General features: G+C 32.3%; 2 protein-coding genes across 5 annotated transcripts in view; one reads left to right on the forward strand and one right to left on the reverse strand.

The window, feature by feature from the left end:
• The first annotated feature begins 4248 nt into the window (after positions 1-4248).
• On the forward strand, positions 4249-16799 carry Lipt2 (Lipoyl(octanoyl) transferase 2). The gene is made up of 2 exons (XM_067262374.1): positions 4249-4734; positions 16533-16799. Exons 1-2 carry the CDS (start codon positions 4284-4286, stop codon positions 16754-16756), a joined length of 675 nt encoding a protein of 224 aa, XP_067118475.1. The 5' UTR covers positions 4249-4283; the 3' UTR covers positions 16757-16799.
• An 801-nt stretch (positions 16800-17600) lies between these two features.
• The window catches only part of LOC136968358 (phospholipid scramblase 2-like), a 30900-nt gene continuing 26408 nt past the window's right edge, over positions 17601-22092 (reverse strand). For all 4 annotated transcript variants that reach the window (XM_067262368.1, XM_067262370.1, XM_067262367.1 and 1 more), the window contains exon 8: positions 17601-18442. In XM_067262368.1, coding sequence (XP_067118469.1) covers positions 18383-18442 — 60 coding nt within the window. In that variant the 3' untranslated portion in view covers positions 17601-18382. The remainder of the gene's footprint in view (positions 18443-22092) is intronic.

Here is a 22092-nt window from a genome sequence, read left to right on the forward strand (position 1 = left end):
TTTCGAAAAATCTGCTAGCTTAGATCTATAAAAGGCTACTTCTAAAGCTCAGCAAGTACTTCACATTCTTGATTTCTTGAACATTTATCTTCTCTGATTTACTGAACATGTAATCAAATACAATTATCGTTTGAATTTTTTAATATAAAATTAAATATCAATCTAAAATTCAAAATTAAATACTTTATATATAATTTTAAATTATATTTAGATTCAATATACAATAAAGATGCAGCACGCTGTAAAATGAAAATTAAATATGTAACATGTTTTTAATCCATTAAAAATTCTCAAAAATAAATTTATTTACTTATTTGATAATTTCTTTTTTAAAATTTAATTAATTTATTTTTTCATTTTTTAAGATTCACTGAGCCGGTTTAATGGTTCTATCCACCCAGTACCAGGGGTATCGTTGTTTAGTGGTTCTATCCACTCGAGTCACTTGACCAGGTGAATAGAACAATTCAACAATGGTAGATGGTCAGGTTCGCGCCTCACCAACGTGGAGTTTTCCGGATTTTATTCATCTAAATGGGAATCAGTTTCCCATAGAAAGATTTCCCGTGGCCCCTTGAAAGATCGCCTGTCTTGCCCATAAAACCGATCCATTTTCTTAAATCTCCAGGTAAAAATTTTAAAATTGTTAATTTAATTATTAATAGTTTTTAGCAAATTAATTAATTACTTTCCTTCACCATAATTAGGATTTAGAGTTAGAATCATTGGGTTAAGCGATTACAGCAAAGAATTCAATCTGTTCTCTTATTTATTATATTATGCTAAATCTTCGACGTTGTAAGGTATGGAATCGCCAAGACGCGTCGATTCCCACCAGTTTCTTGCTGAATGAAAAGTACGGAAATAAACTATAATTCTGAATTACCAAGAGATAATAGCGAGGTTGAGGCCGAAGTTTTAAACGCGAAAACGTGTACGTCGGACGTTCAGCGCCGCTTTCTTGTAAGCCTAGAAGTTTGACAATGGCGTTTGGAATGTCGAGCATGATTCCACTGACTTTCTAAACGCCATTGTCAAACTTCTAGTCTTACAGGAAAGCGGTGCTGAAAGTCCGACGTACACGTTTTTGCCTTTAAAACTTCGGCCTCAATCTCGCTAATATAAACTTGACAATATTGACATATCAGTTCTGAGGATCTTTTCGTTTTTCATTGTAACTTAAAATCAATTCTTCTTCTTAGAAAATAGATCATGAAAAAAACTCGTTTTGGGATGAAAATCAAATTCAGATCCTCTCAATGAGAGTCTGATGAATTTATCATCGGATGATTTTTTGATAATAAGATGCAGTTGATTCAATAACATCGTATTGTAAACAAACTAAAAAGCTAGCATTATGTTCAGTTTTTCTATGAAATACATGAATTATATTATAATAAATTTAAATTCAAATAAACACATTATTCTGGCAATAAATAGAAGATTGAATTCAATTCTCATCCAATTTTTAGTTATTTTTTTTAGTCGTGAAATGAATTTTTTCTATAGATCAGGGTATTCCCAAAGTATGGTACGCGCATTCCCGGAGGTGCGTGAAAGGTCTTTGGGAGTACTTGTAATTTTTGTGTGCAATATGTGTAGTACCTACCTCCTGAGAAAAGTTATTTCGTATAAATTCTCATACTCAAGTTGTGATAAGTGCTGTATTTGGGTAGTTTGCAAAAGATATTTTTGACAAGAAGATACTTGGTACTCGGTACTTACGAAAATGTAAGAAGGGACAGTGGCGTGTTATAGATTTATGGGGCCCCATGTACTGTGTTGATTTCAAACATTTTTGTTCGGGTGAATTTTGAGAGAATACCTCTACTGTATCCTCGTTCGTTTTTTAATGCGACTTCTGTGCTGTGCCAGTGCACTCTCCGTCTGTACCACACCAGCAATCTACGGTCCTCAGATATGGCCTAAATTTAAATTTCGATATTCTTAGTACAGTAATGAGTTTATAAAAGATTGGTGTGGAGTCCCCGGTTGGTGGGGGTCCGAGACAATTGTCCTTTTTGTCCATAGGATAACACGTCACTGGAAAGGGTGGGTACACAGATGTCAAAACTTTGGCAAATAGTGCTATATATTAACGAATAACAAATGTAGAAGAAATAAATGAAAGCAAATTTCAGTTATATAATGTTATTTACTAAATATTTTAATCCATTGTAAAATGTCTTAATGTGATCATTCCCTTCTCATTTTTGACTCTTTTCGTCCTGCAACCACTAAAGAGGATCTTTGTAATTTACCCATCTTGAATTCGATCGGACACACAATGGAGCAGAAGAATATAAGGAATTGAACCCGACACATTCTAGTTAATCCACTCAAGAATATTATTTACTTGAGTAGACCCAGACTCGAATCCCAGTGTAAGAAGCGAGAAAGACAAACTAATACATTTATCGCCATTGCCACCCGATTATCCAAATACAGTTAAACCTGTTTTTGTGCGGTCTTTTTCTGTGCGATTTTTATTTGTGCGATTTTTTTTTGTGCGGTATATGAAAATTTCAATCAAATTGGAACATAATTGACTCCTGTAAAATTTTTAAAAACTCTATTGGTTGTTTTCTATGACATCAGCAGGTTTTTTCATTTTTTATTCAGTAAAATTTTTTTCTCATACGTTTATTTCGGTCCCCTCTTATTTTAATAGCATAAAAACCATAAATATTATGTTATATTTGAACAGATGCGGTAAGTTAGATCCCCTCCAGCTTTAGACTGCTGGTGTGAAATTTCACCCCTTGTTAAATGAAATAACACTTCCTGCAGCTATATTTATCAAATAAAATCATTATTTAACGATTATTTTTAACTTTTTAATGTTAGATTCGTATTTAAGTGGAAATAATTAATTAATATAAAAATTAATATTCTTAGAGGATTTTTTCCCCATTAGGTGTTGCAGAAAAAGGTCCAAGGAGTTAAAAAAGCAATTCCTAGTTATTTCGTACGGTTTCGAGTTATTTTCTACGTGAGACTTTTTTTATGCGGTCCCTATTCACCGCATAAAAATATATTTTTTTAATTGTGTTGCGAAAACTATTTTTTATAGCCACTCGTGAAGTTTCGCGCGATTTTTTTAAATGCATTTTCTTTTATGCGGTCCCTATCCCCCGCACAAAAACAGGTTTGACTGTATTTGATTTATGAATCGATACTTTATATAATTTTATAATTTTGGAAAAGAAAGGAATTGTGATTTATTAATTTTTCAAGAATATATAAGATTTGTATACAAGAATAATTGCAGGTTTTTCATGTAGTATGAACTTCAAAATCAATGCTTTTATATAAAAAATACAGTTAACATAAACAACCCGATTTTTTTACTCTTTCTCACCTGTGGGCATTAAGAGGGTCTTTTCATCAAGTCGTGATTATGGTGAATGTAATCTTCCATAAAACTAGATTTTTTTCAGAGGTAGTCCGTTCGGATATGTCGGCTCCTCCTTCACTATCCAGCTGCCCTGTTGTGGACCCGGCTGAATTCATAATGGGCTTTCTGAAAAAGCCATCTTAGTGCCTACAGGGCGGAAGGAGTTAAAAAAAAACTTCCATAAAACAATCCCTGTATTTCTAATATTATTAATTTGAATTTGATAGTTACTTTTAATGAAGGATTACAGTATAAAATGTAAACATTAAATAAATACAACAAATAAATGGAATAAAATAACTTGGCCTATTTAAAGATACCAAAAATTCTTTTATTTCCTCCTGTAATTACTTTGACAGTTCTTTCCCCAATTTTCAAACGAAAAGGCTGGCAATGTCTTGGTTGTCTACGGGCACTCATACATTATTATTTTAAATAAATAAAAAATATTTGGCCATGTTTGGATACAAAAATTCAATCTTGTAATGAAATTGAAACACGCACAAAGACCAGAATTTTTTTTTATTCGTTTCTTTAGTTTTTTCATTCAGTTATTCTCATTTAATAAACTCTCGAAGGACATTAACGCATTTCGGTCATTAATAACCGCCATAATTATATATTTTAATAAACATATTCATTAATACAAATTATATAATTAAATATTACTGATTAATTCTATTTTTAATACTTGGTATTACAGAAATATTCTATTATTTTAATTTAATTTAATTACTAATGTTATATAATTTAAAATACTTTTTTAATATTTATTTTTGGAGAAAATATTATTATTATTTTTATTTCAGAAATTTATGAAAGGATACTACAGTAGCGCCATCTGACGGAGACTAGAGTAAATTATGAATATTATCGGTAGGACGACATGTTCAATGTTAATGTTATTTTACGTGATTTGGGACGCATTAGTTTTGATAAAGCGCTTCAATTACAAAATAACGCTTGTAAGCAATTATTAAATTCGTTAAAAACGAACACTTCAAGGAATAATTATTTATTTTTATGTGAACATTTACCTGTTTATACCATTGGGATAAGAAAAGAGTATAATGATGAGGATGAGAAGAGGCTGAGAAGTTTGGGAGCAGATTATGTGGTTACTAATAGAGGAGGATTAATAACTTTCCATGGCCCTGGACAATTAGTTGCTTATCCTGTTTTATATCTTGGAGATTTTAATAATAGGAAAAGTATGAAATGGTATATACAGAAATTAGAAATGTGGTGTATAAGGTTATGTAAGAAGTTTGGTTTGAAAGCAAGCACCTCTGTTCATACAGGAGTTTGGATTGAAGATAGAAAAATTGCTGCTATAGGTATAATTTTTATTGTTTCATCATGTTGAAACACACACACACACACACACACAATTATACAGTAACCCCCCCCTATAACATGGTAGATACATGAGCCATTTAGATAGATATGAGTCACTTAGATTTTACAGATACATGAACCATTTACAGCCCGGCACTTGTGCAGTTTAGAGGGTACGACTGTTTGAAATGTTTTCTTCCATAAAATTAATCGATTCTAGACTAATTTGACTTGAACATTTCCAAAACACGTATAATTTTTTGGGAATAACCCATATAAACTATGCTATAAATAAAAAATTGTAGGATTACTTACCGAGTGTGCACCGTTTGAAGACGCCATTGCTTATGCTTGTTTTCGTCGCAGAGCAGCTCGTCGAACAGCGGATGTGTTTCCTGATAAGTTATTCTTTCTGTGAAAAATTTGCTGAACTTTGGAGACATCGTTAATAGAAATATAATTTTTATGGCCATTGAATAATAAATGTTTTTTAGTAGGTCTGCTGCTCGTTTAAACTCAACAGTTTGGGCAGTGTCCAGTATTGGTCCAGATTCGACCAATCCTGTTGAGACACGAGTCAGCCACAACAATCTGTCTCATTCTTTTACTGTGTTATACGAACACGATCACAATTTTTGCACCGTGTTATACAAATTCATCTTATATGAACCTGTGTTATAGGGGGGTCTACTGTATTATATAATTTGAAAAGATGAAGCCATAAAATGTTTAAAACTAATAAATAATTCAAACATTCTGAATGTTTGAATTTACATTGGAAAATCAGGAAAATTTTACAGATTCTTAAATTTTGTGAGACCAGTTTAATTAAGATTTACAGAGATTAGCTGACTTTACTTAAAAGCTGAAATAGTGTCGATTAAATGCACAACAATGCCTATGATTGAACAAATTTTGTATTATAGAATGTTCTATTTTACAGTTTAGTACAGAACAATGTAGCTGAAGTTATTAGAAATGCCAAAATTAATTGATCTGCTAGAAGTATTTGTGAAAGCCTGTATGCTGTATCTATGTTAACATTTAGTGATTTTTACACTTTTGACTGGTTGTCAGGTTTAAAGTAACACCAATAGTCTTCGTGTTTAATTAAGAAGGCAACAAATGTTAAGTTTACTGTGTATAACTAAGTTCAAAATTCAACATCATATGATAAACTTAACAAAATTATTGCAGTGTTCTTCATGGAAAAAATTTAGACAATCAACCTGCAATATTAATTGGCTGCTGCTGAAAATCTTCTATAAACCCTAGTGATGACAAAACAATGCTTGGATGATACTTGATTGCATACTACTAAATGGTCCCGATATCATTAAAAACTAGTAATAGTAAATAAAATATAAAAAAAATGATTCTAACTTGTCTGAGGGAACAGTTAATCTGTTAATCATTTAAAACTGGCTAAAGAACAGATTTTAAACGACAAACTAAACTAAATAACTTTTCTGTTTAAAACCTAATTAGCCCGTGATTTATTACATAAACATTGTTTTATGTTTTAAATAAATGGTTAAAGATCATTCATTTTGTTACAAAACATTTAATTCTTTTTCTTAAGAAGCATTTAATTATAAGTTAAATAATTGAAACAAATAACTATATTTTCTTCTAAACAAAATATTTCAACAAAACCAATAGAGACTTTATTACCAAGTTTTAAGACTTTTATTCAGACCGACTTTAGCTTATGATATTATTCAAAAATTTTCAAGACAATGCAGCAAATTGCAAGAAATAGCTTCTATTTTGAGAAATATAAACAATAAAACTCATAAAAATTTATGTAAGACAAATGACGACTAACTTTCACTTCCGACATGACAATAAAATAATATTCAGTATTTTAAATATAAATCTGAAAGGTAATAGTTTTTTTTTATTTAGACTTATTTATTTGTCAAAAAGTTTGATTTTATGCAGAACTATATCATAATAATAATTCAATTTTTCATGATTTCAATTTTAGAAACTGTTTTTATAGTTATGAAGTAAAATATTTAACAGATGACTTTTTTTCTATTTCTAAAAATAAAATTATGCTAATACAGAATTGCAGATTCTGAAAACATCCTATCTATGTCACAGCTTTTGAATACATTCTTTTTTTGTAATTCTGGTCAATTTGTTAGTGTTCTAGCATATTTTTCATAAAAATCAAATACGAATACAAGGAAAAGGATGGAAAATGATGAATCCCAGCATATCCAGACCATTAAAAATTCCTCAAAATCTGACCTAGATTGAATCCAGGTCACCACTGTAGGAGACAAACATCTTAGTCTCCTCAGCCATCTACCATCATAACCAGTCTTTTTATATTCATAATATTCAATTGGCTAAAGTGGTTAGAGCACTTTTCATAAAGTTGAAGTGTAGAAAAATATGCATTTGTTTTATTCAGTGCATCATTTTTTTTGTTGTAGGTCTTTTTGTGTAGCGGAGTGGAAGGTCTGTGTGATTTATATTCTGGTATGGAAGATTATCACTCACCACCCAACTGCCTCATTGTGGGCCTGACCGAACCCATGATAGGCTTGATAAAAAGGCCCTCTTAGTGTCCACAGGGCAGAAATAATAATAAAATTGTGTTGTTTATGTTAATTGTATTTTTTACTTGAAATATTGATTTTGAAGTTTATACTATGTGAAAAACCTGCAAATATTCTTGTAAACAATCATTGTTTATATTGTTGAAAAATCACTAAATCATATCATGAAATTTCAGCTACATATATGTTGTATATGGTTATATTAACAATAGTGTAAGGAGAATAAAATACATTTATCCTGATTCATTTTTGAACTTAAAATTTAGTCCAAGTCAAAAATATTTAGGCTAAAAAGTTAACAAAGGATAATCTTTTAATGAATTATGCGGATATCTACTTAAGAAATATGTGTATAAGATGCCCCAGAAGAATATAGTTAAACTTTGCCAATAGATCCAGACCATTAATGTCGAATAATTATAATTTGACTTGTTTTTGAAAATAAATTGCAATTGAAATTTTTAATATTAAATAAACTATAGTCTCTGTAAAAAAAATTAGAAAAAATTATATTTTCTTTAATTTTTGCACACTTATTTTGAAATAGCATATTTGATTGCCTATTTTTATAGCAGAATCTGAATTATACCATTTTACATTTCATTCATTCTCATTAATTTCTGTAAAGAAAGGCACAAAATTTTATTTTTGTGGCTCACTAGCATCATCTGAATAAAGAATTCAGTGCTCAATTTCAAATATGTAATTAAAAAAAAGTTTTTGAAGTTACTGCTCACAAATTATTTAAATATTTAACTTCAAAAACTTTTTTTTAATTACATATTTGAAATTGAGCACTGAATTCTTTATTCAGATGATGCTAGTGAGCCACAAAAATAAAATTTTGTGCCTTTCTTTACAGAAATTAATGAGAATGAATGAAATGTAAAATGGTATAATTCAGATTCTGCTATAAAAATAGTGCTCAATTTCAAATATGTAATTAAAAAAAGTTTTTGAAGTTAAATATTTAAATAATTTGTGAGCAGTAACTGATATAATGTCAAATATAATGGGTTAATAGAGTTAAGTTGGTAAGAATTTGTTCATAAATTTTTATTAATGATTACACATATATATTATGAAATTCTAAAAAAATTGTTTGGGATTTCCATTAATAAATGTACTTTTGTGTGTGTGTGTGTGTCTGTGTCTGTGTAGGTGTATAAATATTAAACATTACAAATTTTTAATGTTTACAAACACATTTTCTTCCCCATTTAGAAGTACTATACATGTGGGGCAGTTTAACTTCTGAGATTACAGTAATTGTGCAGAACCATGTGTGTTACATAGCCCCAGTTTTTGTTTTCTTCCTATGTATTCCTCCTCCACACATTGACTTTCATTTTGGCAATGATTGCTATGCCTGCAGAATAAAAGTCTTTTGATTGGTGTCAGAGCACAGCCCTACACATGGTAGAGGTAATCAATAAATTCTGGATCATCCGGTCCACAGTCCAGATCTGTCACATTGCAATTATCACCTGTTTGGCCCTTTGGGAAACAAGATTCAACCTGAATGCTGAAATATTTCTGGCACCAGCCAAAAGACTTCTATTCTGTAGGCATGGAAATCATTGCCAAAATGATGGGAGAGGTGCCGACATGAGGATGGAAATACATCGCCATGAATATTGTATATTTTGTATATTTTATATTGAATTAGTCTTAGATTTTCTTTGTTCCTTTGTCTAACTCTTTCTAGAACTTTCTTTGTCTAACTCTTTGTAGAACTTTCTTTTGTCTAACTCTTCCTAGAACTCTCTTTGTCTAACTTTTTGCCCTTGGGGGAGGATTATCTTTCCCTCAATAGTAAGAACAAAAGAGGGAGTGAGGCCCTGAAGCAAAACAGACAGAAAGAGTGCCAGTCTGGGTTGGAATCCCGAAGAGGTAGGAGCTGAAAAGGAGTGCTCCAGAAAGGGAGAAGGGTGATCTAAGAGGATAAAGTGCAGAGAGAGATCATCGAGGAAAGACGACTCAGTCTGAAAGAAAAAGATTATAGACGAAAGATCTATAAGGAAAAGGGCTACAAACGTAACAAAAGAGAGAGATCCGAAGTTGTTCCCCACCAAAAGACACATCGCAAAGAAACCCGGGTATTTCTACTACTTTTCTTATCTTTCCTTATTTCTTCTATTCTTCCAATTTCTTTTAGTTTTAAGTTAGTATAAGTTAGTGTAAGTGAATACGGTCCTCGTCAGATTGTCGCGTGTGTGCAAGATAACTGTTTTTTGAGGACAAACTTTTAATTCCTGTATATATAAAATTCTAGAAGTTGTAAAGTTGGGATCCTATGTAAAGAACCTGTTCAGAGAGAATAAAACTACTTTGTATTAAGTTTTATTTTGTACCATTTCGCTCGCGGGATCGTGTACCTCTTGTTACGAACACCACAAATGGCGTCCGCGACAGGATCCCAACTGTAACACGAAGACATTTTGTCGTATATCTTTCTCCTTGTAATATCCCATTGTAATTTTAGTCTATCTTATTTGTATATATACGTATTGTAATGGCCACGAACAACCAAGTGGGGAGCTCGAATTCTGGTGAAGGTTTCGATCCGAGCCCACCGTTAGTCGTTACAGGATTCTTGGGCATGATCCCTATGTTCTCTGGAACGCAGGGTGATACGGTCAACATTAAGCAGTTTTTCCAGACAATAGAAAATATAGCTAAGTTGGCCGGATGGAATGACGAGGTCAAGGTAGCGGTACTGCAGTCGCGGTTAAAAGGTGAACCATTGGCCACATTCTTATGTTTGGTAGAGCAATACCCTGGAAAATACAAGGAGATAAAATGTGATTTAATAAAATGTTTTGGGAAGAGAGAGGCTGCAGAAAAGGACTTCGTAGATAAGTTGTTAAGTTTGAAGCAAGGGCATAGCGAGTCCGTAACGGACTTCACGATCCGTACAAAGACGTTACTGGCACGGGCTACCAGGGAAAATAATAAAATAAGCGTACTGTGTGATGATATAATCTTGGAGCGATTTATAAAGGGATTGAGGGGGAACCTTAAGGCCAACGTTCTAAGGAGAGCGCCAAAAACTCTGGAAGAAGCTTTCGAGGTAGCGGAAGGAGAGGAAAAAATAGAAATAGTGTGTGGTGGCAGGTTCGAACAAAGAGGGGTAAATTTGAACATTGGGGAACAATCTGCCATGGGTGCCGAAAGATGGGAAGATCCAAGAATTCAGGATAATAAAAATGAGGAAAAAATTAAAGGGTTGGAAAAGAAAATCGAATCATTAGTAGAAGCAGTGAATAAGATATTGGATAAAGGGAATCAGGATAGGAGGGTGAATGATAAAAGATGTTACGTATGTGGTGATGCTAGCCATTTTGCCCGTAACTGTCCAAAACGTAAAAGGGAATCGGTTAACCTGATAAAGGAGTGCCATACAGGCCGGCATAGCGCTCCTTGTGTAAGAATTAAGCTGGCCGACAAAGCTTTTAAGTCACGAAAAGGTCTTCCACTAATTAATGGTGAAGTTGAGGGTATTAGACTGTGCTTTCTTATAGATACGGGAGCCGAAAGGTCAGTCTTGAGTTCCACGGTAATGAAACGTATCTCCAGACAAGACATAGCTAGGGCAACTATTGAGGGTGAATTTTTAGGGATAAGAGGCATAAATGGCGAAGTAACAGAATGTGAGAGAGTTTTGTACACCGAGGTGGGATATAGGGATAAGGCATCCAAGATAACCGTAGCATGCATGCAGCTTCCTGGACACACAGAATACGACGGTATCTTGGGAATGGATATACTCGGGAGAATGTATGAAATAATCAGTAGTGTGAGAAGGGCAATGGAGGAAAGTGCAAGCAGTAATGGGGGAAGTAAAGGTGTGTACGATGATTATGCAAATGATACTATAGGTAACATGAGAAACCACAATAAAAGGTTAATGAGGTGGTCAGCGAAGATAGTGGACTGTAATGTTCAAATAAGTCACATAAAAGGGAAGCGCAATAAGGTGGCGGATACTTTATCACGGATGAACGTTAATAGCAATAGGGCCGAGAAGGTGAATAATAATGTAAGAGAGAATAAAGAACTCTGGAGTAAAGTAGTGGAATCACAAGGAGATGGAGAGTTCTTAAGGAAGACGAGGGAAAACTTTAAGGGTCATATCGGAAGGGAAGACATCAGGAAAGTTGCATATGAATTAGGAAGGCAACGTAACCTAAAAAATAGGGGAAGAGAAAACGAGGGTAGGAAGGAAAAATTATGGGAAGAAGGGCAGCGGGTATGGTTACTCCGGAGAGGGAGGAGAAAGAGCACCGGAAAATTTTCTCCAAAGTACTTGGGCCCATATAGAATAGTACGAGTGTTGGGTCCTGTAACTGTTGAACTTGGCAGTAACCGCCAAGATGAGAGATGGGTGGTACACACCGACCGGATCGAACCGTGTTATGCTCCAATATATAAAGAAGGTAGGAGGAGGAACCCTCAGTATGTGAAGAGAAGAGAGTCACCCGTAAGAGATGAGGAAGAAGATGAAGATCCCACTGATTACATACGGACATGGTTACCCAGGAGAAGACCCGTACTAAATTCACCCACACAGGATGTGGAAGAGGTCGAGAACGAGGGTGCCGGTGAAAGGTGTACTGAAGATGATAAAGAAAAAACGCCGCAACACCCCTATAATACGCGTAGATGTAAAGTCAACTACCGTAGATTGCACTACGGAGTGTGACTCTTATGAGGGGGGCGTATGTGGCCGTCGGCCATGATATTGTATATTTTGTATATTTTATATTGAATTAGTCTTAGATTTTCTTTGTTCCTTTGTCTAACTCTTTCTAGAACTTTCTTTGTCTAACTCTTTCTAGAACTTTCTTTTGTCTAACTCTTCCTAGAACTCTCTTTGTCTAACTCTTTGCCCTTGGGGGAGGATTATCTTTCCCTCAATAGTAAGAACAAAAGAGGGAGTGAGGCCCTGAAGCAAAACAGACAGAAAGAGTGCCAGTCTGGGTTGGAATCCCGAAGAGGTAGGAGCTGAAAAGGAGTGCTCCAGAAAGGGAGAAGGGTGATCTAAGAGGATAAAGTGCAGAGAGAGATCATCGAGGAAAGACGACTCAGTCTGAAAGAAAAAGATTATAGACGAAAGATCTATAAGGAAAAGGGCTACAAACGTAACAAAAGAGAGAGATCCGAAGTTGTTCCCCACCAAAAGACACATCGCAAAGAAACCCGGGTATTTCTACTACTTTTCTTATCTTTCCTTATTTCTTCTATTCTTCCAATTTCTTTTAGTTTTAAGTTAGTATAAGTTAGTGTAAGTGAATACGGTCCTCGTCAGATTGTCGCGTGTGTGCAAGATAACTGTTTTTGAGGACAAACATTTAATGCCTATATATATATAAATTCTGGAAGTTGTAAAGTTGGGATCCTATGTAAAGAACCTGTTCAGAGAGAATAAAACTACTTTGTATTAAGTTTTATTTTGTACCATTTCGCTCGCGGGATCGTGTACCTCTTGTTACGAACACCACAATGGAAATACATAGAAAAAAAAACATAGTATTGGGACTATGTAACATAGTTTCATCATCATTACTGAAATTCTGGACAAATGTTGAATCACCTTTATATAATGTCCAATTTACAGAATTTCCATAAAGTTTATTTTGTATATAAACATTAATGAATTTGTTTTATCAGTTGATTCAACAATATGAATTTCTATGCATAGTATGTATTAGTGTTATAACTCTCTTAAAACATTAAACCTATTTATTCTTTCTTAAATTGTACAATATACTGGGTGATTGTAATTAAAGTAGCCCTACTCGATGCTGTCTAGAGATATTTAACAGTTCAAATGCAATCAAATCTGATGTGGTGACCTTTCATAACATGTACAAAACATTTCTATAAAAAAACTTATTATTAAAACTTGCTGCTAAGCTAATTAAATTTGAAAAGATTTATTTATTAAAAATAATCTATTAATCCCATTTAAATTTAATGACAAAATTTTCAATTATTTCCTCATCTATCCATCCCCATTGTGGGCCTGGCCAAACCATGACGAGTACAATTAAAAAGGCCTTTTTAGTACTCCCACACTACTGGATTGGATGTTGCTGTACAGATGCCTCCCAGATCTCTGGACCTCACACTAAGATTTTTTTCCATTGGGACATTTAAAGGACATGGTTTACGTGCTGCCATTGCCCACATCTTTGGTAGAGCTCTGAGACTGCATTACTGCTGCAATTATGACCATCTAGGGAAATATGCTACAATGCTTGGGGTGAACTGGATACCACTTGGACATGTCATGTTACCAAAGGAACACACACAGAACATCTGTAGTCCTATAACACAAACTTTTAGTTTCTAGTTCTTTTAATGTATCAATTAATGTTGGAAGTACAGTAGCTTGAAATCTGATGAATCATTTGTAATAACCCTGTATATTTTAGATTAATATGCAAGCTCAAAGAAAGTAGCATGTTGTTATTCCATAAAAGTAATCTAGTTACAAAGATAAAATCTTATATGTATTTAAAATTATTCAATGCATAATGCAAAACAATAGTAAATGGAATGCTTTTTTACTGCAAGTTACAAATATGTTATGCATCCTCTGGGATTTTTTAAAATAATAAAATATAAGCCATTTTTTATTATAAAAGTTGTTTTTTTAAAGTGAATAAATATGTCATCAGAATAAGTAGTCATATTAGTATTTGAAAAATAAACAAATTTTAAGCATTTATAGATGGTAAGCATAAATCTTTGATTAAATAACATAATTAAAATAAATCCAAGCAAAAATAGAATATTTATTAGAGGAATTTTAGTAAATTGATTTTTTTATGATAAATCTGATATCATTTTCAGTTATCTGATAAACAATCTATTTTTAGATTTATTACAAAACAAAAAGCTGATTTAACAAAATGCATTCCTTTATCTGAAAAATAATTTGATAGAAATATAATTAAGGGTTTATTTTCCATAGGGAGATTATATATATGTTATATACCAGGGGTGGCCAGACTCTTTAGAACTTGAGCCATATATTGAAAACAGAATTCGTTGAAGAGCCGCATATACATATATACATATTTTTCCACAGCAATTCATTTAAATATTTATAAAAAAAAACAACACTTTAGCTATTATTTCATTTTATATTATGTTTTATAATACAATATAATTTTTTTAATAATAAATAAATTATAATTGCCGTATTAAGTAGCATAATCTAAATTTAAAAACCAAAAAATGCTAAAACGTTTCCTAGTTTCAATTGTCAATAAGGAAATATAAATTTCAAAACTATTAACGTTATAGAAATTGTTATTCATTATATATTCATTTTTAATGTTGATTTGGATAAATAAGCATTATAATTATTTTTTTCTATTAATGTTTTTACGTATTATGATATTTAATAAATATTACATTTATTTTTCAATAAATAATGTATAACATTGCCATATTTTGACTTTTTTATTTCAAACAATATATTATTTATTTTATATTATCCAGGAATCGTACATAAAAAATAATAAAAGCAAAAATAAAATAAAAACAAATTTGGTATAAATTTAAGTATCTTGCAGTGAGCCACAAGTATACTAGAAAAGAGCCGCATGTGACTCAAGAGCCACAGTTTGGCCACCGTGGTTATATACTGTACACTGTATCTTAGAGAAATCATCACAATAAATATCTTATACTTAAAATAACATATTCATCAAAAATTTATATTAAAATATTCTCTAAATTCTCTCATAAAATTACATTTAAGCAAATTTAAATTATATTTTTTGGAGTTATTCTGACAAAATATTTTCTAATAAATAAATGATTCAAATTCAATAATGCAACTATAAATACTAAAATCCATTTATTTTAATCAGTGAATTTAAAAAATATATCAAATAAATTTTTAATAAGCTTTTATAGAATATTGCAAAACATTTTTGAATAGAATTTTAAATTTAATCAATATTATTTTTGTTATATTAGGGTGAGTTGTTTGGGACCGAATGCTTCTTTTGTTCAATAAGTCGTGACTGCACAGTCACATTTGAATAACTTGTAATGTAAAACATACCTTGGTATTGTGAAATAAAGAATTGTTCCATTCACAATTTGCGATATTCCACATAAGTGTTCGGTCCCAATGAATTGCCCTGTAGTTAATATTATTGTGTGGATTTAACACTCAAATCTAGCATTTCTTATCCTTTTATGTTTAATTCTACATTTATATGATACTTTGATGGGTGGATGAGCAGATGAGGCAGTTAAGGCTTCAGCCTACTGTTTTGGGGGACCTCGACAGGCAGGCAAAAAATCTTGGGGATTTTTCATGGGCGGTCTGTCCTAGATACCTCGGGCACCACCCTTAACAACAGGGCTGCCTCCATTGTGAGCTGGCTAAATCTGTGATGGATATGGGAAAAAAGGCCATCTTAGTCCCCACAGAGTACAAAAAGTCAAACATAGAAAAAAATATATATATATTATTTAACATTACATCTTTTAAATGTGGTATTTAAAAAAATGCAAGTAAAATTTGAGCAATGTCTTATAAAAGAATGCTAACAACTAAATGGTTGAAGCAGTAGAGACACCAGTCACTGTTAGAGGATCCAAATTTGACTCTAATTTGGATCTTGGGAATTTTCCCAAGTGGTTTGACATGGATAATGTCAGGTTTCATTCTTCAAAACATATCTGAAAAACTACATAATCATAATTTTTGTACAATATAAAACATGCATTAAATTTTTTTCTGTGGAGATTGAGGATATAACACTCGAGTCAAATCTTCATTTGAGAGGGGAAAAACTCAATTCTTATGTTCAAATATTTTCCCCTACATTCATAACATTATGGAAAGAGGTTATTTTTAAGAATTTAATCTAAAACATGTGAAAATAAAACTTTTTTTGTCAAGTTAATTGCATTTATTAGTTTATTTTTACACAATGAAATGTAAAGTTAAACATTTAAGTTTGTAGAACACTTGCTAAAATTTCAAAAATTCATTAATTTATTTTCTAGACAATAAATGTCTTTTTAAATATATAATTACAGTAGGGCTCCAAGTGTTTTGGATAAAATTAAATTCTTTTCCGTAATGTATTTTTTTTAATGTAAATTTGGAATTTCTCAATAACAGTAGTTATATAAGTTAATAAAATACTTTGAGTCTGTTATATTAACATTATATTTTTGTGGTTTAGGTGTTCATGGAAGTAGATACGTGACAACTCATGGACTTGCATTAAACTGTAACACAGATTTAGAATGGTTCAAGCATATTATTCCTTGTGGAATCCCAAATAAAGAAGTAACATCACTTACCAAAGAACTGGGACAAGAAATAACGACCAATCAAGTTAAACCGGAATTTTTGAATATCTTCGAAGAATTATTTCAATGTAAATTGATAAAAGATAATTTATAGTTGATTATTAAAAATAAAACAACCCATAAAGTTCCAAAATTTATTTGTGGCATTGTTAAATATACATATGAATTACCATAGACAATTTGATTACATTGAAAAATATTTTTATATTCCACACTATATCTTAGACTTTTACTAAATTTTGTTTATCATTTAATTAAAATTTGGAATGTATTTAATTTACAACACTATAATTTCAAAATATTTAGTAGCAATTAACAACATAATATTCTTTCAACAATTATTGGGTTCATAAAAGTTGTTTCTGAAAGGCAACAATTGTTATTAGTTATTTTAATACAATGTAACAGTCCTCAGAAACTTTTATGAATGCAACAATAATTTAGCAAATATAGAATTAGAATTTTTCTTGTGAAATTTTACAATATTTTTATGAAGTGGCCTCTTCAAAATTATCAATAACTAAAGCATTTAGAACACAAATAAATATTTATAATTATCACAGTCTATATTGAGTTTCAGGAATATATAGATAAATTACACAATAAAAATATCAAGTCCCAAATTTATAAAAATATATGATTTGAATTTTTCTCAATTCACAAATGTATAAATATTTATTTTGGTTTGGATTAAACTACATACTTAAATTAATATCAGTATAATGACAGAAAAGTAAAATTTAAATGCTTTTGAAATCTTGAAAAAAAACCTATATTGATATAGCAAATAATTTTTAATCGTGTAAAGAGAAATTGTAAAAAGATTTTTACTCTTAATAATGCAGCATTTAAAAATCATGAATTATTTTTAAAAATTTAAATTTTACTAATAATTTTTTCGATTATTACAACAAATAAGTTAAAGGAAAATTTTACTGTTTTGCTTTCATAATTGAATGCATATCATTAAAGTTTTCCAAAATTAAATTATAAACTTTATAATCTCTCATATTCTTTATAAATTTGAGACTGATATTTTTCTTTATAAATTTGAATTATATTCCTGCATTACAAGTTTACTGCTTCATTTTCAACAAAAAGAGAAAAACATACTTCAAAAAACTATATTTTAAAACTTTTATAACCACTTAAAAGGGGTTTTTTGGACAAATAAACCAAAATGTTATATCCTTCAAATTTGACACTCATCCGAGTTTAAGAATTATTCAGAAGACAATTAATTCTCAGATATTTTATTTAAATGCATTTCGGATCGGAATTCTCGACGATCCCTCTTAGGTAAGATACAATCTGCAACAGACCCTACGCCGATATTTTGGACTTTGAATCAATCACGGTAACAATGTTCGATACTGAGTAATTTAGAAACTTGAGAGAGAGTCAAATTCAAAGGACATTCAGTTTATTCACACAATAACTCCTTTTAAGTGGTTATAAAAGTGACTGATTATATCCAGCAAATATTGTTAATTTTAAGCTGCTTATTATATATTTTAACAACTTATGTAACACAAATAATCCATACTAAAAATAAATTTGCATCTAAAACTTATCATATGTAGCTACCACATTGTTATAAATTGCATATATTAAAAGATTTGTTATGAATAACAAAGCCAAATCATTGTCATTTACTATTACAATTTTCAGAATATGTAAACAGATCTTCCATCTGAGTGTACAGATTTATTTTCAAATTTTAGAACATTCCAGGGGAATCACTTTCTTTGTTTCCACTTTTCTCAAAGAACATGAAATCCTAAAATAAAACAAAAATTATTAGTTATTTTCATCAGTTAAATAATGGTGTATTAAAACATTTAAACAATCAAACCCAATAAAATCCTGCTTTATATATTTGGTCATTTATATACATACAAGGTATCTCAGACTATCTGTACACTACTTTTAAAATGAAGGGAAGGGCTTTATTTGCCTATAAACCCCCTTTTAGTGGTTTTCAAAATATGTGATTATATCTGGCAAATATTACTTATTTTAGCTTTATATTAAAACTATCTTAGTTTCTTGAGTTTGAGTTTTAATCTGAATCTGAAATAAAACATGCTATGTTCCATTTCAAAAAGTTTGACTTTTGTACCAGATAGCCCATTTCTGGCCAGTAATGGAAGTTGAAAATATCAGCATTTGATGGTGTACCTGATTTACTCTTTTCCTACTCTCACTCAGACTCTATTTAACTGTAAGACACACACACCTTTATGCTGAGAACTATAAATTTAAATTTAATCATAAAAAACAAACGTTTTCGGCCACTCCACTGGCCATCATCAGGTTAACTATATTCGAATACTATTTCGAACAACCCGTTCAAAATTGAAATAGATTACAATAGAACTCACGCGCTCAACTACGTAAACCAAATGTAATATAAATAACATAGAAAATAAATAAAACAAAATAAATAAAATAAAACATGCCAATGGTACATGTAAACATAGCAATATCTATATATCTATAGGCAATCATTTGCGCCTAGTTAATGTGTTCTTGTGACTTTTTTAATTAGAAACTTCCAAGCTGATGGTAAAATGGTCGCATCTTTGTAATTTAAGCATTTTTTGGTTAAGCTGGACTTACAAATTTCACATTTTTCGGTTGTCGCTGCAAGTGTCGGCGAATGGACAGGTGTTATGATTTTGGCTTCTTCCCATTTAACAACGGATCCCTCCGTCTGCGCCATTTTTGCTAATGTTGTTGTGCATTTACTTTTCGTCACATCATATCTGTGTTCCTTAAGTCTTTTAGTTAGGCTTCTCGTCGTAACCCCGATGTATTCTTTCTCTATCCCTAGTTGGTCGTTGCTGTACGGTATCGAGTACACCCCCGGCTGCTCACTCCGTTTAATTTCTTCCTTGTCGTTTCTTAGTAATTTATATATCGAGGGAGCTCTTTTGTACACAATATTGCTGTTCCTGTGGCTCGCAATACACTCCATAACAGAGGATAGACGCTTATTATACGTGAATTTCGTGATGCCGTTTGTAAGATCTCGTTTTTTCTTGTTTTTATTAGGACTCTTGTACGCTGCAATCAAACGTTCAACTGTTCTTGGACCATATCCCAGCATCTTGGCCACTTGCCTGATTCTCTCCAGTTCCCGCATCGTATCCATTATGTTAGAGCAATATTGAAACGCTCTTCTAATTAACGCTCTAAATGCTGAGAGTTTATAGGTAATAGGATCATTGGATGTTGACGGTATATATAGCGGGTCGTGTGTAGGCTTTATATAAACTTTCGTGTTTATTGCTCCGTTCTTAAATGTAATACCAATGTCCAAAAAATGTAATTCGTCGCCACTAAGTTGCTCCAAGTTTAGCCGTAGGCCATGATCGTTGGAATTCATGGCATTTAAGAATTGGTGTATCCTTGCGTGGTTCTTCCATATGACAAGCACATCATCCACATATCTTCTGTACAAGATTATGTCTTCCTTGAAGTTGATCAGTGTGATGCGCTCCATTCTTCTTACCACCAATTCACACAGCAGACCAGACATTGGGCTGCCCATCGGGACACCTTTTAACTGTTTATAGATTTTACTCTCGAACACGAAAAACGATTGCCCGCATACCAGATCTGCCATCATCTCCAGGTCCTTACGGTACGCTGCCGCCGTCAGATGCAAGCCATACAACAATTCCATTAGTGCATCAAAACATGAGGATGGTTAGATTGACGGATACATACTCTCGAAGTCCATTACCGAACCAATTTCGCTATCCATTAAGGCTAACTCCTGCAAATCCTTTACTACACTCATCGGGCTCTTTGTAACAAATTGGTAATCCCCAATCAACTCCGACAAATACGAATGCATACGTTTCTCCAGTTTATACGTGGGGCCCTTACATTTCTCCACCACAGGTCTAATTTCTTTGTTGGTTTTATGGGTCTTCGCGAAACCAAACAACCTGGGTACTCCTGGGTTCGTGACGTGTGCACCTTTCAGGAAAGGGAAGATTGATGTTAAAGGAGATCTCTCCAACCTTTTTACCTTTCCTTCAATTTTTCTTACTATGTCATGTTCTACCCTTTCGCATTCCGTTTTTCTTATATACTCTTCTAGTGCCTCCACATAGCGTTGCTTTTTCATTACCACCAAATGCTTGCTTTTATCCGCTCTGGTGATTACCAAACTATTGTCCGTCAACCATTTCTTCGCGCTTTTAACATCTGTCCCTTCATTACGTTTCCCTGCACATTTCTCACTTCTGAACGCCGCTTTCCATCTAAAATACTCTTTTTCGATCTCATCCATACCTAGGAGTCCCCTTTCAATTTCAGCTATCATGCCTCGCCAGTTTCCATTATTGTCAAGAGCATAATTAGGCCCTTTTTCTAGGAGGCGTTTGACATTCAGGGGGATTTGGACCTGGTCCCATAAAATGTATGGGGTTGGCTTCACTTTCTTCGATTTTTTATTCGGTTGCATTGAACATAACCAATGTAGCTTCTTCCTGTACTTCCTATTTAAACGCCTTTCTATCCGGTCGGTTAATTCGACTATCTTTAAATTGATACACGCCAAAGCATTCGGGTCCTCAGTGAACACTAGTTCTTCCAGGTCCACCAGATCCTTAATCGCTCTATACTTTATGTTTTTTGCATTCTTAATTGATTTATTCAAGCAAAGAATTCTTACTTTTTCTCGCAAGGATATGCATTCCTCTGGAATTCTGATCCGCCATATCGACACTGGAAGCCGCCGTTTAACCGACACTCCTTTAAGAATTCTAACTTGGAGTTTAACTTCACAATTTTAACTGCTAACTTTCTGTACCTCTTATAAAAACAGACCGGTGGAGCCATTAATTCTTTTCCTACTCTCACTCAGACTCTATTTAACTGTAAGACACACACACCTTTATGCTGAGAACTATAAATTTAAATTTAATCATAAAAAACAAACGTTTTCGGCCACTCCACTGGCCATCATCAGGTTAACTATATTCGAATACTATTTCGAACAACCCGTTCAAAATTGAAATAGATTACAATAGAACTCACGCGCTCAACTACGTAAACCAAATGTAATATAAATAACATAGAAAAATAAATAAAACAAAATAAATAAAATAAAACATGCCAATGGTACATGTAAACATAGCAATATCTATATATCTATAGGCAATCATTTGCGCCTAGTTAATGTGTTCTTGTGACTTTTTTAATTAGAAACTTCCAAGCTGATGGTAAAATGGTCGCATCTTTGTAATTTAAGCATTTTTTGGTTAAGCTGGACTTATAAATTTCACATTTTTCGGTTGTCGCTGCAAGTGTCGGCGAATGGACAGGTGTTATGATTTTGGCTTCTTCCCATTTAACAACGGATCCCTCCGTCTGCGCCATTTTTGCTAATGTTGTTGTGCATTTACTTTTCGT

The sequence above is a fragment of the Centruroides vittatus genome, unplaced genomic scaffold (assembly GCF_030686945.1).
Source record: "Centruroides vittatus isolate TY-2023 unplaced genomic scaffold, ASM3068694v2 contig_1450, whole genome shotgun sequence".
Taxonomy (NCBI): Eukaryota; Metazoa; Arthropoda; class Arachnida; order Scorpiones; family Buthidae; genus Centruroides; species Centruroides vittatus.